The 15,617-nt window shown below is 38.1% G+C and overlaps 1 protein-coding gene across 3 annotated transcripts in view; it reads left to right on the forward strand.

Moving 5' to 3' along the window:
- Window positions 1–15,617, forward strand: part of LOC126474879 (breast cancer type 1 susceptibility protein homolog) — a 274,197-nt gene that overhangs the window by 94,679 nt on the left and 163,901 nt on the right. For all 3 annotated transcript variants that reach the window (XR_007586593.1, XM_050102369.1, XM_050102370.1), the window contains exons 4-5: window positions 1,468–1,792; window positions 13,029–13,964. Coding sequence is in view for 2 of the 3 variants with exons in the window: in XM_050102369.1 (XP_049958326.1) it covers window positions 1,468–1,792; window positions 13,029–13,964 (1,261 nt within the window). In the remaining variant the exon portion in view is untranslated. The remainder of the gene's footprint in view (window positions 1–1,467; window positions 1,793–13,028; window positions 13,965–15,617) is intronic.

Genomic DNA, 15,617 nt, shown 5'->3' on the forward strand with positions numbered 1-15,617 from the left:
TGTACACCTTCTCTTGGCCAGAGATTATGTCAAAAAATGACACACTTGTGTTCAATAATTCACGTATAAAAAAAGGGTTTAAGGTTTTCGTTTGGTTTACTGAAGTATATCCAACAATATTAACTAAACATGTCACTATTTACATACTCATGATGATTGGTAGATTTGTTGGATAGAATATTAACATTGAAATTTTCATCTGGCATTATTTCAATGTGAAAGACAAAAATAAGTGTCTTTTTATAGTTTTCACTTTCTAGCTGCTAATACCCTCATGTCCTTTCAGATGTATACCTGTCTCTTTTTGGTTGAGCTAGATCTTGTACAAATAAGTTAAATAACTGGCGGACAATGATTTTCTTCCTTGGTCTCCCCCCTCCATACCTTGGAATAGTTTACCTAGGTGCTCTTTGCAGTTTTTGTTATCTGAATGCAAAAAATCTGCACATGTTCTCTTTGCTGTTCAAAATGAATAATTCATGCCACTGCTGTGCAGTGCACAGGGTTTTGTTTTTTTCTGATATTATCATAAAGATAACAAAGAAATCCGTATACTCTGTGTACGACTCCTTTCATTTGGTCCCATGTGTCTTAGAACTGAGCCACAAACACAAATAGAAGATTACTTTAGGAAAATCAAAAGGCTATCAGCAAACAGCATTTTCCAACTGCAAAGATATGGGTAACCACTAGATCAAAATTGAATGTTAAACCTGGGCCTGCAGCATCTTGTAAGTAATAGGTTTCTGTTCACATCTAATAAAACAATATGGATGGTAGCCATGGGAGAAATGATACTGTTACAGTCACTTCTCATTGGTGGTTAGAGAAGAAGGGAACTTAAGAGGTGGGAGAACAGATGTTTTCGTCTGGGCTGTCAGATTTGTTGCTCAGTTGTAGAGTAATCATCTGCAAGCAACGCTGTCTCTACTAATGACAAGAGGTAAATTAGATACAAAAGTGTCAATGTATGTGTGTCAAGGTATGTGTCACACAAAATATTATTTGTTATCTTTACTGGTGAAATTTACACTTAAACAGCTGCAAATTTAATTGTAAAAACACCATCATTTGCAAGCCATGTGCACTGTAATCATCCATTATGTAATATACTGTCACATATCACAAAAGAATGTTTTATTTTGTCCTCATTCCATATCCTGTAAGGTTCTTCCTGATGGTACACTCATAGAAAAGTTAATAATAATTTGCTAGAATATGTTGATGACAAACACAGCTTTGAAATTATGACTTACAAGTAAAATATCATGGCAAATGTTATACTCACTGAGATGAGATATCTTTAAAATGAAGCCTTAACTATAAGTTGTTTTGAAATACATTTAAGGCCTTCATATTCACTCTCAGTGGATTTGTTTTTGCAAATGTATGTGTGAATTTTTTGACTTCATGTTTTTATGTTCTATTTGTGAGCTCAGAGCTCAATAAATGTGCTCCTTTTCTTAGGAAAAATTCTCCCTGTGATCAACCCTCATCTTCAAGATCGAACAACAAAGTCTACAAGAATAAAAAGGAAAATTCAAAAAAGCTGGATAATTTTTTATTGCCTGCCCCAGTTGACAGACCTAAGGGACAGGATACTGGCCATCTAGGCAGAAACAGATTATCTATGACACGTGGATTCCAGAGTGGAGGAAGTGATGATAAATGCTTTAGCAGTGCTGTAGTAGAACAGACATCCAGTGAGGCTGCTACTGCTGGACAAAGCTCTGGTGGAACCAGTGAGAAATATTGTAAGAGCTATAAGGGACCAAAGACAGCAAACAGTAAGGTATATCTTGGCAAAGATTATTTAAATTTTCTGTTTGGCCAATGTTTGTACTAGTGAAATAAGACTACAAACACATGACTAGCAAGTCATGTCCTTAAATAAATTTGTGTAATAGAATAATTTAAGTCTAAAAATTGCATTATGCAATGAAATGCTGTGCTGATGAACTGAGTGTTTTTCTTGTGACATTATTAATGGTGTGAAGGCATCGGTATTATTTATTGATCACTGTTTTCCTCCAAAGGTGTGAGGTCACCTTCGTGTTACAGTAGTTGACTGTGCTAGCTACTCACACAGAGGTCTGGAAAAGGATCCAGTTAGCTTCATGAGCCTAAGTCTGCAGCTCGTGGTCTAGTGGCTAGCATTGCTACCTCTGGATCACAGGCTCCTGGGTTCAGTTCCCTGCTGGATTCAGGATCTTCTCTGCCTGGGGATAATGAAAATTCTAGGATGATTATTTACGCACATCATTTGACGTGAAATTCTTAAACAAGATAAATAAGTGCATCTCAGTAAGATATGTCTAACAGAATGTATTTCAGTGAACTTCTATTGTTGGAAAATAACCTACTTATTTTGATAACAAGCTACGAGTTCCTAATGTAGAAATATTTGACTTACACAATTCATACATTTATTGTTATATAGAGTCAGTTCAGTACACCTACGTACAGAATTATGATTTCGAGTGTAACGGGTCTGTGAGGACAGAAAAAAAAAGTATGAGGCTCATTAAACCTTTGTTATTAGGGGATATTTGTTGTGAGTTGTAGCTTTGGTTCTCAGCTCACCAGCTTGTCCCCTTGTATTCTAATACTTCAGAGCATGTTTGACTCTTCCTTCTCACAATGGAATATTTGTAGTAGAAAATAGATCTTGTAAGGTCTTTTACTTTCTCTAATAACTACTAAAAATATTTATTAGTTCATTACTTATGAAGGGATGATTAAAGATGCTGCATTAGCACATTTACATTTTTGTTGCCCATTTGCTGGAACATGCCATTTTTTAGTTGTAATTATGAGAAACAAGATGTGCACAGCTCTTATAAAAGAAAGAAGCATAAGTTCACTGTATTTGAGAGGCGAAAGTCAAAATTTGGAAAAGGTCTATTTAGGCCACTGTTGCTTTGAACACTTTGTTTTTCCCTTTGCCTGTAGGTATTGAGCTACATGCCTTTTCAGTTTAGCCGTGTATTGCAAATATTTTTAGTGAGACGGATAATTTATGTAATTCATTCCTATTTGGACTTATACTCATTAATGATTATAAAAAAACAAGAGTGGGTCAAGCTTATAATATATTTAATTCATAGCAGTTGTGGTGTCAGCTGTTTCTCCCAATGCTCCAAGAAGCTGCATAAGATTTTTAACTTGTTTATTAACCCCTTGACTGTGTTGGGCTGCAATAGCAGTTCATTACTGACTTGCCAATCATTTTTCATTCATTTGTATATTGTGTCCTGCAAATCCCAATATAAGATGTGTCTGCATGGATATGAAACAAGTCAAGCTAAACATTAACAGCAGGATCAAACATGGCATGCTACCCTTGTAAAGCATACTAACAAGTTGTGACCAGCCTGTTACATACTTTTGCACCAGAGTGTAAAACTCCATTCTGAACTTCTGAACCCCAGTTAGTCTAACTGGAAATGATAGTTAGTTCTAGTATTGTTGGTTTTGAGTTGCACAGTTCATCCTTAATTCACCCTTGTTATTAAGTGCAAATACCATCAGAAAGTACTTCTGTTGGCATGTTAAGTGGAAGAATTTCTGGTGCCCTGAAGAAGTTTCTGCAAGATGTTCATTACAAACTCTTACTGTACACTTTTGTAGAACAAATACTTCTTTGACCCTAGCTGCATGACCACAGAAGATTATACCCTAGCACATTATTGACTGAAAGCATGCGAAAGTTTACTAATATTCTCATCTGTAGAGCAACGCAATGAGGGAGATTTGTAAGTGCAAAAAAGCCAGAATGAAGCTTTTTCGTTAACTTATCAAAATATTGGTGCAGTTTATTATCCATCTGGATGCCCACGAACTTCACATATGGAGTCTTCCAGTGTGCAGCCTTTGAACTGTGCTTCTGGTATCTGGAGGTAATTTTTAATTGTTTGAGATGGAATAATATGAGCTTTGCAAGATCAGGGGTTAAAGTTTTGACTGTGAATCACTTGTAAGACTGCTTTGTCCATTATTGACCTTGTGTGTATATGTTTGGGGTGGGGGGGGGGGGGGGGGCAGTTATCAACATAATTGTGTCATCGGGAAACACAACAGTTTTCGGAGACTCCTCCAGTTTCATGGGTAAATAGTTTAGTTTCAGCAAGAACACGAGTGGACCATGTACCAAATCTTGCAGCACCCAATATTTTCACAGGCTAAATTTAAATTTATTTTTGTTGTATCATTAGTTAATATGACCCTCTGTTTTCTATTCCAAAGACATCATTTATACATAGTAAAGGCTTTTGTGGCATGCTGTTTTGGTCTCCCTTGTAGAAATGGTAATCTACTGAATCAAGTTTTGGTCTCCCTTGTGGAAATGGTAATCTACTGAATCAAAATGTCTCAGCAAAATAACAGAAAATGCCAAGGGGGAATTTTTCTTGTTCAGCTGTGCCATAACTGAGTTCTGTGTATATCTTAAGTTGTATCTGGTATCATTCGTGTTGACATGGCTGGTACATACCTGTAAACATGAAATGTAGGAAGGAGAAGGAAAGGAAAAGAATGGATGCGAAATCGTGCAATTTCCTTAACTGCTTCGGTCATCAGGACATAGTCCCTGACTGGCTAAAATTTCCAACTTATTGCACGCTGCAATGCAGCATCCCTGACCCATGAAACTTGCTACTCGCAAATTCTGATTATCTTAGGAGTTCGTACAATATTTGTGCATCTGCACTGAAACAAATGTGGCAGAGCCATTACCCTTTTTTTTGTTTCAGAAATGTTTATTGGAGCGTGAGTGTAAATCTGTGTCATACTGAAAAATTTCATTTTTGTTCTAAGTGTACATATCGTATCGTATAAGGCCTCAAAATTTGAAATTGCCGAGGTGTATTCCTCGTTACTAGGAAAGCTGTTCCAAGGTTAGCTGTACCACTGCTGCTGCAAAATATTGTGTTGTCACCATAATCCAAAGTCCAGGTCTCCTTCCACATAATCCTCCTGTATTTGCTGTTATTCCTATTTGGTACTTTCTGAATGCCCCTACTCTGTTAAGACTCATTACATTCCAAGTAGCCATTTTTAGTTCACCCATGTTGTTTCTAGGTTGTCATAGAGGGTGTGTTGTTTCTACATGCGCTCGACATTTTCGTGTCTAGATTGACAATGGAAGAGTTCAATGCAACAACACATCAACTGTGTGTGGATTATAAAGCAGTTTATGGCAGTGTCAACAGAAATCGTCTTTTTAAGCCATTACGGGAGCTGGTGATACTACCAAAGCTAAAAAGACTCTTATAAACGACCCTCAACAACACTAACTACAAAATAAAACTTAATGGTAAATATTCCAATAATTTTCCGGTCTTTCAAGGACTAAAGCGAGAAGATTCTGTATAACTGACATTATGTAAATTGGCTCTGAAGGCAGTCATGCGAAAACTGTAAAGCGAAACGGATGTTACTATTTCCAACAAGATAATTAAGCCTATTGGCATTTGCGAACAACATAGCCGTGCTTGCGAGACATAGAGAGTATTTGCTGGAAAACTATGTAGCTTTGGAACACAAAGTGGCTTCACTGAGCTTGGTCATAAGTAAGGAAAACACTAAGTATATGATCAAAACCAGAAACAAAACAAGGTGGAGAGGTATTGTCCTGTTTGAAGGCTTTGAAAGAGTAAAGCAGTTTAAATATTTGGGAGGTATGATTATGGAAGATACTATGGTACCAACAGAGATAAAGGCAATAGTAGCTGCAGATAACAGGGCGGATACAACTTCCTTAACATTTTGCAATCCTCCAGGATTTCAAGACAGCTGAAGATGACAGTTTGCAAAACAATTATAAGACCAGTTTTTAAGTATGGATCTGAAATGTGGACAATAACACAACAGATCAGAAATGCTTCAGTTGCATGGGAACAGGAAGTACTGCACAGGATATAAGGAGGAGTATGTAAAAATGGTGCTTGGATAATTCAGACCAATGCAGAACTGTATGAACTCTTTATAAAATCCTTCAATCACAGTGGAATGAATTCTATAAAAATCCACCAATCTCCGTAGATATAAAGGCACGAAGGTTACCGTGGTGTAATAGCAAAAGAAAATACCTTACTTTTGATGAACTCCATTCATGTAACAGTTTTAGTCATTGATGTTACACACCGAGCGAGGTGGCGCAGTGGTTAGGCACTGGACTCGCATTCGGGAGGACGACGGTTCAATCCTGCGTCCGGCCATCCTGATTTAGGTTTTCCGTGATTTCCCTAAATCGCTCCAGGCAAATGCCGGGATGGTTCCTTTCAAAGGGCACGGCCGACTTCCTTCCCCGTCCTTCCCTAATCCGATGAGACCGATGACCTCGCTGTCTGGTCTCCTTCCCCAATAACCAACCAACCATTGATGTTACATTTACTGGTACTTTTGCACAGTGTATCATATAAGATGTGATGCATTTTGAAGATATGTTTATTTTGGTACACCAGCTAAACTGCATACTTTCGTAGTACACAAGTATAAATACAGAAACTGCCAAGCATGGCATCGCTTCAGTTTTGCAGACATGTAAATCAACATGGTATCTCTTCGGTTTACTTGTATCAGTCAATCTCAGAACAGGACATACGACATCATGCAAACATCACAGTCATCACATATGACAGACAGAAGAATTTAAATCATCCAGAGGGAGATTTTCACTCTGCAGCGGAGTGTGCACTCATATGAAACTTCCGAGCAGATTAAAACTGTGAGCTGGACTGAGACTCAAACTTGAGACCTTTGTCTTTCGCGTTCAAGTGCTCTACCATTTGAGCTACCCAAGTACGACTCACGCCCTGTCCCCACAGCTTTACTTCTGACAGTAACTCGTCTCCTACCTTCCAAATTTTACAGAAGATTTCCTACGAAACTTGCTGAACTAGCACTCCTGCAAGGAAGTATATTGCAGAGACATGGCTTAGACACAACCAGGGGGATGTTTACTCTGCAGTGGAGTGTGTGGTGATATGAAACTTCCTGGCAGATTAAAACTGTGGGCTGGACCGAGACTCAAACTCAGGACCTTTGCCTTTTGCAGGCAAGTGCTCTACCATCTGAGCTACCCAGGCACGAATCACACTGCATCATCACAGCTTTACTTCTGCCAGTTCTTGTCTTGTACCTTCCTAGAGCACTTGGCCGTGAAAGGCAAAGGTCCCAAGTTTGAGTCCCGGTCCAGCAGACAGTTTTAATCTGCCAGGAAGTTTCAATTTAAATCATGATGCACTATTAGTGTGATTGACAGCTTGGGCTCATGTTCATTGGTTTCATCAACTGACAACGAATGTATCACTTTCAACATAATGTAAACATCAGACTATGCAACGCTGTCACCACAAACGGCATTCACAAAATAGTAAAAATAATATTGAATAAATATTGAAGTAAACATTCTCAATAATTCGTCTTACTACTGGAAACAGATTTTCTTGGCAGTAGTGTCTTGTGCTGTGGTTCATTGGTAGAAACAACTGAGCAGCACCATGTTGATTTACATTTTCGTGGAACTAGAGTGCTCTATTTGGTGGTTATCAGTTTTAAACTTGCATACTATGAAAATATTCAGTTATTGATGCATGACATTAATGAGGTCTCCAAACAGTGTCTTTATGGTATGATTTGTTTCGCAAAAATATTGGGAAATGTGCTGTCGTCAAAAAAACTATTACCTCTTTTCCAAATTAAAAGATTCCTTCATTATTGTGGGAAAAGAAATGTTTGGTGACAAAACCAGTGTATTGTTGAAAGATGTTGTAGGACAAATATTTCAGACATAAGTGAAGGAACAAACTGAAGTGCACTGGACTGCACCTTCAAACTAGGCTATCAACTCTTATGGCCACAGATCCATTTCAAACCTGTGTACACAGCTGTAGTTTTTTGTTTCACTCATGCTATGATAATCATAATGCTGTCATGGCAAAGAAGTCATCCAGTGTATCTGGAATAGCAGGTCTCAGCCATTTATATATTCTAAACAGATACAAATTCCTTCATAATCGAGAGGAACGGCAACATTTCACACCAGCGGAAAATGGGGTAGTTGTGGATTGTCCTGTGTTTTGCTGAAGGCTGATGTTGAATGCAGGTGGCTGTTTCCACGCTATAGTCAAGGCTGGGGCACCAAGTGATGTCATGGATGGTATAGAGCTCAAATTTATGGAGATGAATCAACACGAAATATTTAACACAATGCAAAAGTTAAAGAACAAGCATTCATCTGGATGGGATGGTATCTCAAGTGTCGTGTTACAGAAATGTGCCAATGAAGTAACTATAAACCCCTTACCTATCTTATCAACTGTAGTATTAACGAAAACATATACCCAAATGTCTTAAAAAATAAGTGTAATTCAGCCAATCCATAAGAAGGGAAGTAAAGAAGTAGTTTCAAGATATAGACCGATGTCACTAATCTCTATCTTCAGTAAAATATTTGAAACAGTCATCCTATCACAACTCTCAACATTTTTCTCAAGACACAAAATGCTTACTGAATCACAGCATGGATTTAGGAAAGACTTAAGCACGACGACTGCTGTTACCAGTTTCTTCCATGACGTATATAGCAGTAGAGAACGGGGTATACACACAGCCGGAATACGCCTTGACCTGAGCAAAGCTTTTGACTCAATAAACCATGAGCTAATCTTAAAAAAACTGCCGGCATACAATATCAGTGATGCATCAATAAAACTTCTATCCACGTATCTGGTGAATCGGAAACAGTGTACCAAACTTACACATCAAATTGACAATAAGATCTTAACCTTTAAATCCACAAGTGAAACAGTGACACAGGGAGTCCCTCAATTCTTGGACCTTTCCACTTTTTAGCATATATTAATGATGATGTACACCCCATTAACTTTCACATTGTAAATTATGCTGATGACACTTCAGTTTTGTGTGTGTTGGGGTTTATGGGCGCTCAACATCGTGGTCATCAGCACCCTGACACTTCAGTTTCATTTCATGGTAAAGATTGTGAGGAACTGAAATTCTCAGCAAGAAATGGGATACTAGAATTAAGTTCATATTTTCATGCACAAGGATTAAAGGTCAATGTAAATAAATCCCAGATGCTTATTTACAACTGGCAGCCCACACAACTCATGCGTAAATGAGGTATGTGGCATATTGGCAGAGGAAGCAAACGAGTGTAAATTTCTAGAGGTCCATCTGGACTCAAACCTGTGGTGGATTAACCATATTAACGCTGTATGTAAAAAAGTATCTTCTTAGCCAACTCTCCAAAATGGTGCCCACTCACACGCTTGAAACTGTGTATTATGGAACAGTCTGTCCCCATCTTAGCTACTGTGTAGAAATATGAGGTTGTGCTGCAGACATTCACCTTAACAGAGTACTATTGCTACAAAAAAGAGGGTTAAGGATTATACATGGACTAGGCTATAAAGACTCTTGCCGTGATGTTTTCAGACACCATATACTCCTTGTATCTTCATAAATTAATTACTTTTGTGTCTCACAGAAAACTGAAGTAACTAAATGTAGTAATATACATACCACAACACCAGGTCCAAAGAGAATTACTACCGACAAAGAACAAGATTAAAAATGACGGACCAGAGCCCATATACTAATGGACCGATATGGTATGATAAACTGCCAGAGTCCATGAAAAACAGTAAAAAAATCAATTCAAATCAAAACTAAAGAATTCTTAATTGAAAAGTGTCTCTATTCACTAAACAAGTTTTAAATGGTTAAGTTTAACAGCTGTAAAGTAATGTGGTTGTTGTTGTTGTTGTTGTTTTGGTCTTCAGTCCAGAGACTGATTTGATGCAGCTCTCCATGCTACTCAATCCTGTGCAAGCTTCTTCATCTCCCAGTGCCTGCTGCAACCTACATCTTTCTGAATCTGTTTAGCGTATTCATCTCTTGGTCTCCCTCTATGATTTTTACCCTCCACGCTGCCCTCCAATACTAAACTGATGATCCCTTGATGCCTCAGAACATGTCCTACCAACCGATCCCTTCTTCTAGTCAAGTTATGCCACAAGCTCCTCTTCTCCCCAATTCTATTCAATACCTCCTCATTAGTTATGTGATCTACCCATCTAATCTTCAGCATTCTTCTGTAGCACCACATTTCGAAAGCTCCTATTCTCTTCTTGTCTAAAGTATTTATTGTCCACATTTCACTTCCATACATGTCTACACTCCACACAAATACTTTCAGAAACAACTTCCTGACACTTAAATTTATACTCGATGTTAACAAATTTCTCTTCTTCAGAAACACTTTCCTTGCCATTGCCAGCCTACATTTTACATCCTCTCTACTTCGACCGTCATCAGTTATTTTGCTCCCCAAATAGCAAAACTCATTTACTACTTTAAGCATCTCATTTCCTAATCTAATTCCCTCAGCATCACCCGATTTAATTCGACTACATTCCATTATCTTCATTTTGCTTTTGTTGATGTTCATCTTATATCCTCCTTTCAAGACTCTGTCCATTCCGTTCAGCTGCTCTTCCAGGTCCTTTGCTGTCTCTGACAGAATTACAGTGGCATCGGCGAACCTCGAAGTTTTTATTTCTTCTCCTTGGATTTTATTTCCTATTCTGAATTTTTCTTTTATTTCCTTTACTGCTTGCTCAATATACAGATTGAATAACATCGGGGATAGGCTACAACCCTGTCTCACTCCCTTCCCAACCACTGCTTCCCTTTCATGCCCCTTGACTCTGGCATCTGGTTTCTGTACAAATTGTAAATAGCCTTTCCCTCTGTGTATTTTACCCCTGCCACCTTCAGAATTTGAAAGAGAGTATTCCAGTCAACATTGTCAAAAGCTTTCTCTAACTCTACATATGCTAGAAGCGTAGGTTTGCCTTTCCTTAATCTATTTTCTAAGATAAGTCGTAGGGTCAGTATTGCCTCACGTGTTCCAACATTTCTACGGAATTCAAACTGATCTTCCTCGAGGTCGGCTTCTACCAGTTTTTCCATTCGTCTGTAAAGAATTCGTGTTAGCATAATAAATAGTAAAATAGTGTATAAAAATTAATTGGCTGTATTAATGTGTGTAAGATGTAAGGTATTTTGACAAGCATCAATTTACTGTTTAATTACTACCTGTAAAGCTAAGGTTTAATGTAGTTTAAGTTTGTAACTGTACTTGACATTTGCAAAAGCCATTATATTGATGACTCCATGGAAGATAATTTAAATAAATAAATAAATAAATAAGTTGACATATCAGCAGCGTAAGTTTCAGAAGAGAACTTTCACATTATATTAGTGCTTTCTTTTGGAAAACTTTGTTGGTGGTTGGTTGCTGATTTATTTTTCATTTAAATGAGTTCTTCTTTCCGGTAATTCCAATGAATGTGATCTGTGATGTCAAGAAATACAATGTAATTGATACAATCATTTAATTGGATAGATGAAAAATCTACTCACTAAGCGACGACAGAACACACATATAAAAGACTGTTGTAATTGGCAAGCTTTCAGAGCCAGTGGCTTCCTCTGCAGGCAGAAGAGTTGAAGGGGAAGGAAAAAGGGCAAAGGAAAAGAACTGGAGAGGTCTAGGAAAATGGTAGCTTTTGGGAAAGTCACCCAGAACCATGGGTCAGGGGAGGCTTACCGTACGGGATGAGAAGGAAAGACTCCTTATTGGGGATTACATTGGGTGAGATTTGAAAACCTAAGAACTTACAAGCTGGAAGACAGGGTAATATGTAGACTGAAATTACTGCTTAGACATCATGCATGAGTTAATAAGAGTGAAAAGCCAAGTGCATTGTACGTAACAGAGATGGGCGGTGGAAAATAGATCGGATAGAGAATGAAATATATAGAAAACTAAAATGGAGTGAAGCAAATAGTAATTACAGTGAAGAAATTCTGAGGTGGAAAAAATGAACATAAATAAGGCCAGATGGGTGGCAACAACCAAGGACATGTTGTAGTGCTAGTTCCCACATGCAGAGTTCTGAGAAACTGGTGTCTGGGAAAACAATCCAGAGGGCGCTTATGGTGGAGCAGGTGCCGAGGTCACGAATGTCATGTTGTAGAACATGCCCTGCAACAGGATATTGTGAGCTGCCAGTATACACCCTCTGCCTATGCCCATTCATCCTAACTGATAATTTGGTGGTAGTCATGCTGATGAAGGAGGCCAAACAGTGTTTACATAATAGCTGGTGTATGATATGTGTCATTTCACAGATAGCTCTCCCTTTGATTGTATATGTTTTGCCAGTAACAGGGCTACTATAGGTGGTGGTAGGAGGGTGCATAGGGCAAGTGTTGCATCGGGCACTGTCACAGGGGTCGGAGTCATAGGGTAGGGAGATGGGTGCAGAAGGAGCGTGGGGTCTGATAAGAATATTGCAGAGATTGGGAAGGTGATGGAAACGTATACTTTCCTTTTTAACACATCACTGTAAAGCAAGACAAAAAATAAGGAACATATAGGAACATAAATAAGAAATCAGAACCTTATTCAGGAATAGGTGGAAAATAGTAGCCGTTCTGAAAGCACACACTCACACTCTGATCTTACGCAACATGAAACTTGTGAAGATTTTATACAAGGAAGAAGCTTTCTGGACACCGCTATTTTACTGTGTGCAAATGCAATATCACCTAAGAAAATGTTTGTCTTTACAATGAAAAAACACAATAAATAACAGTGAATAGCTACATTACTTAAAGAATCTGTAATTAACGTATTGTTTGTATTTTTTCTTGTACCACACATTTTGAATTGTACTTATATGCTCAGGGGCATTATGAGGTACAGTTTTATACTGATTTTGTTTACATTGTAGGTGTTATTGTGTTCATACCCAACAACATTTTATAAAGTCATAAGCTTCTAGTGAATTAACAAGAACTTGCCAGACTGTTTAATAATATATATATAATAGTGTTGTTTGTTAGTCAAGTTGAGTGTCTGCTCCAGGCAGTATTATTCTAATGTCTTTGAAGATTGTGAAGACTGATTGTGTAAATTTGTATGTCTGCAGGCGGTACCTGGCTCTCTGGTGACAATAGACCGTGTGTCATCCTCTACGAAAGTTGAAAAATGGCTGGAAAAGAATATTTGTGAAGCTGCATTAGAAGAGTCATTGCATCCACCTACACCTCCAACAAGATCACGTTCATCATCTACCTCTTCATTTTCATCAAATGATGATTTGCCCTTGCTGTCAGTGTCTCAAAGACCAGAAGGAGGTGGTATTTTTCCACAGACCTCTCGTGAAATGTATAATACAAACAGTCCTGCCGATCCATATGAGTTTGTATCCAGTCAAGATGTTAGAAAACCAGTAAAACATAGGAAACCTGGGACTAAACCAATAGGAGATGAAACACTTTCACAATTACTGCCTCCCCCGTCAAGTAACCCTATTTCTCAGGATATGTCTGATATTTGTAATTTAACAGTGAATAACACCTTTGATCGTCTGCTGCTTAGTAGGAAGGAAATTCAGAAACATAAACAGCCTCCACAGAAAAAAAATTCAGAGAAAGAGTGTACTCTATTTACTTCTCCTCCTTCAGACAATGATGATGACAACCAACAGTCTGACTACCAGTCTTTCATGGCCACAACTACAGCTGTCACCACATTTGCAACTGTTGTCACAACTACAACCACTGCTATCAGTGCTGCATGCACTACCTTTGCCAATTCACCATGCAGATCAGACACTGAGTCACAGCACTTCAAACCTCATGTGTCATCAACTCAAGCAGGCAATGACGCCTCTGCAAGTGACAACAGCATGAAGACTGTGCTCCATGTACAGCTGCCCCAGAAATCCAGGGAATCAGAGGCCAACAATGATAAGACAGTTAGAGATTCACAGCTCCTTTGTCAATCAAGAAGTGAGTTGCAAAATGGTAACGATCCGGCATCGTCACAGCACAATTCATCACAGACTGTGAATGACAAAGAGGTAATTATTTTGTGGTTAATTTTGTGGTTACTGACGAAACAAACCAATTAGTACTACATAATATAAGGTCTATTTTGCTGTTGACATGCCTCACTCTCTGCCCTCAAAGAAGTCATACATTTTATACATGCCTTACTTTTAAAATTACTTAAATGCCTTGCTTGTTTATTCAAAAGTGAAATTTGAAGCGTATAATGGTTTTCAACTGGAAAATAAGGTACTTCGAAGCTGCAAGGTAAAAATGTAATCACTTGATGACTATGTCAAAAGCATGAGTTCACGATCTCTTGTAGCTTATGAGTATTTTGTTTTACCAATTGAAGATGCATTCCTTTTATGCCATGTTGCAAATGTCTGTCAGAAATGACACTAAAGGTTTTTATCACAACAAGTTTCACACTGCAGTGTACAGGTTAAACTGCTCATTGCATATAATGTGAGAAAAATGTGTTAGATAATAGATGTTATTTATCTTTATTGCTGTAATTGTGACTATCTACTAAGTACATGCAGTGGTATTTTATAATTTTTTATGTCTGCCAAAACTGAACTCTCTTAATACTACAGTTACTCCATTAAGAAATATGTGAGTAATATTCTCAAAGCCCCATCCGAAGGAGTTCACTATCATATTAATTATTTGGCACTAGCAGCTTGTTGCTAGTAGTTCATTTTACTGGACTAGTTCGGGTATTGTCTGTCATCAGCAGTATTTGTATTACACAAAAGACATATATTTCTTAAGGACTATCAGTCACATTAATGTGACCACCTCCCAAAAGCTTAAATAATTATCTTTTGCAGTGCAGGCCACTGTGAGACATGCAGGAAGAGTGTCAGTGAGGTTCTTGAAGGTACCGACAGGGATGTGGGGCCATGCCAGCTTCAGTGCCTTGACCAGCTGTGCTAGTATTGATTAAAATTACTTGATAGTTGACATGTCACGTGTTATAGTTGACACATCAATTAGTATACTTTTAATTCCTTGTCCAGTGTTCTTTCTTTGTGTGTTTGGATCCCGAATCCTGGGTCTGACCGTTTTATTTCATATTTCATCACATGTAATAGCCACAAAAAAGACACACACACACCACACACACACACACACACACACACACACACACACACGCGCGTACATACGTACGTGTACATGCACGTGCAATGCTGCTAACGAGATACACACATTTCATACACAGCACCAACCAAACACCAATGTATCCTCCTGCACAAGACACAATTCAGTGTCATTTATACGTTATTATTGTCATTACAGAGATCGGGTATTAGTAGATAAGTTTTGCACGACATTGCATGAAGCCAAATTTTTGAAGGCTATTAATTAATCATCGCAACTGTGAATCCAGAATCGTGAATACAACAGCGTTTTGCAGTGTAATGGCGTAGTGTCGTGGTTAGCATACAAATATGACATGTAGAAGGTCGAAGGTTGGAATCTCATCAAATGCAGTGATTTTTTTATTTTTATAAACCTAATCAAAAGACTTTGATTATAATTTTTTCAGTTAAATGGTTTAAATGTATTTATTTTTAGTATGTTGCCGTGTCATTTTCAGTATCATATTGACTTCTCTTAGTTTCCTTCCTATCATTCTTTTCTCGTTTAGAGTCTCTCTCTCTCTCTCTCTCTCTCTC

Source organism: Schistocerca serialis, chromosome 4 (assembly GCF_023864345.2).
Source record: "Schistocerca serialis cubense isolate TAMUIC-IGC-003099 chromosome 4, iqSchSeri2.2, whole genome shotgun sequence".
Taxonomy (NCBI): domain Eukaryota; kingdom Metazoa; phylum Arthropoda; class Insecta; order Orthoptera; family Acrididae; genus Schistocerca; species Schistocerca serialis.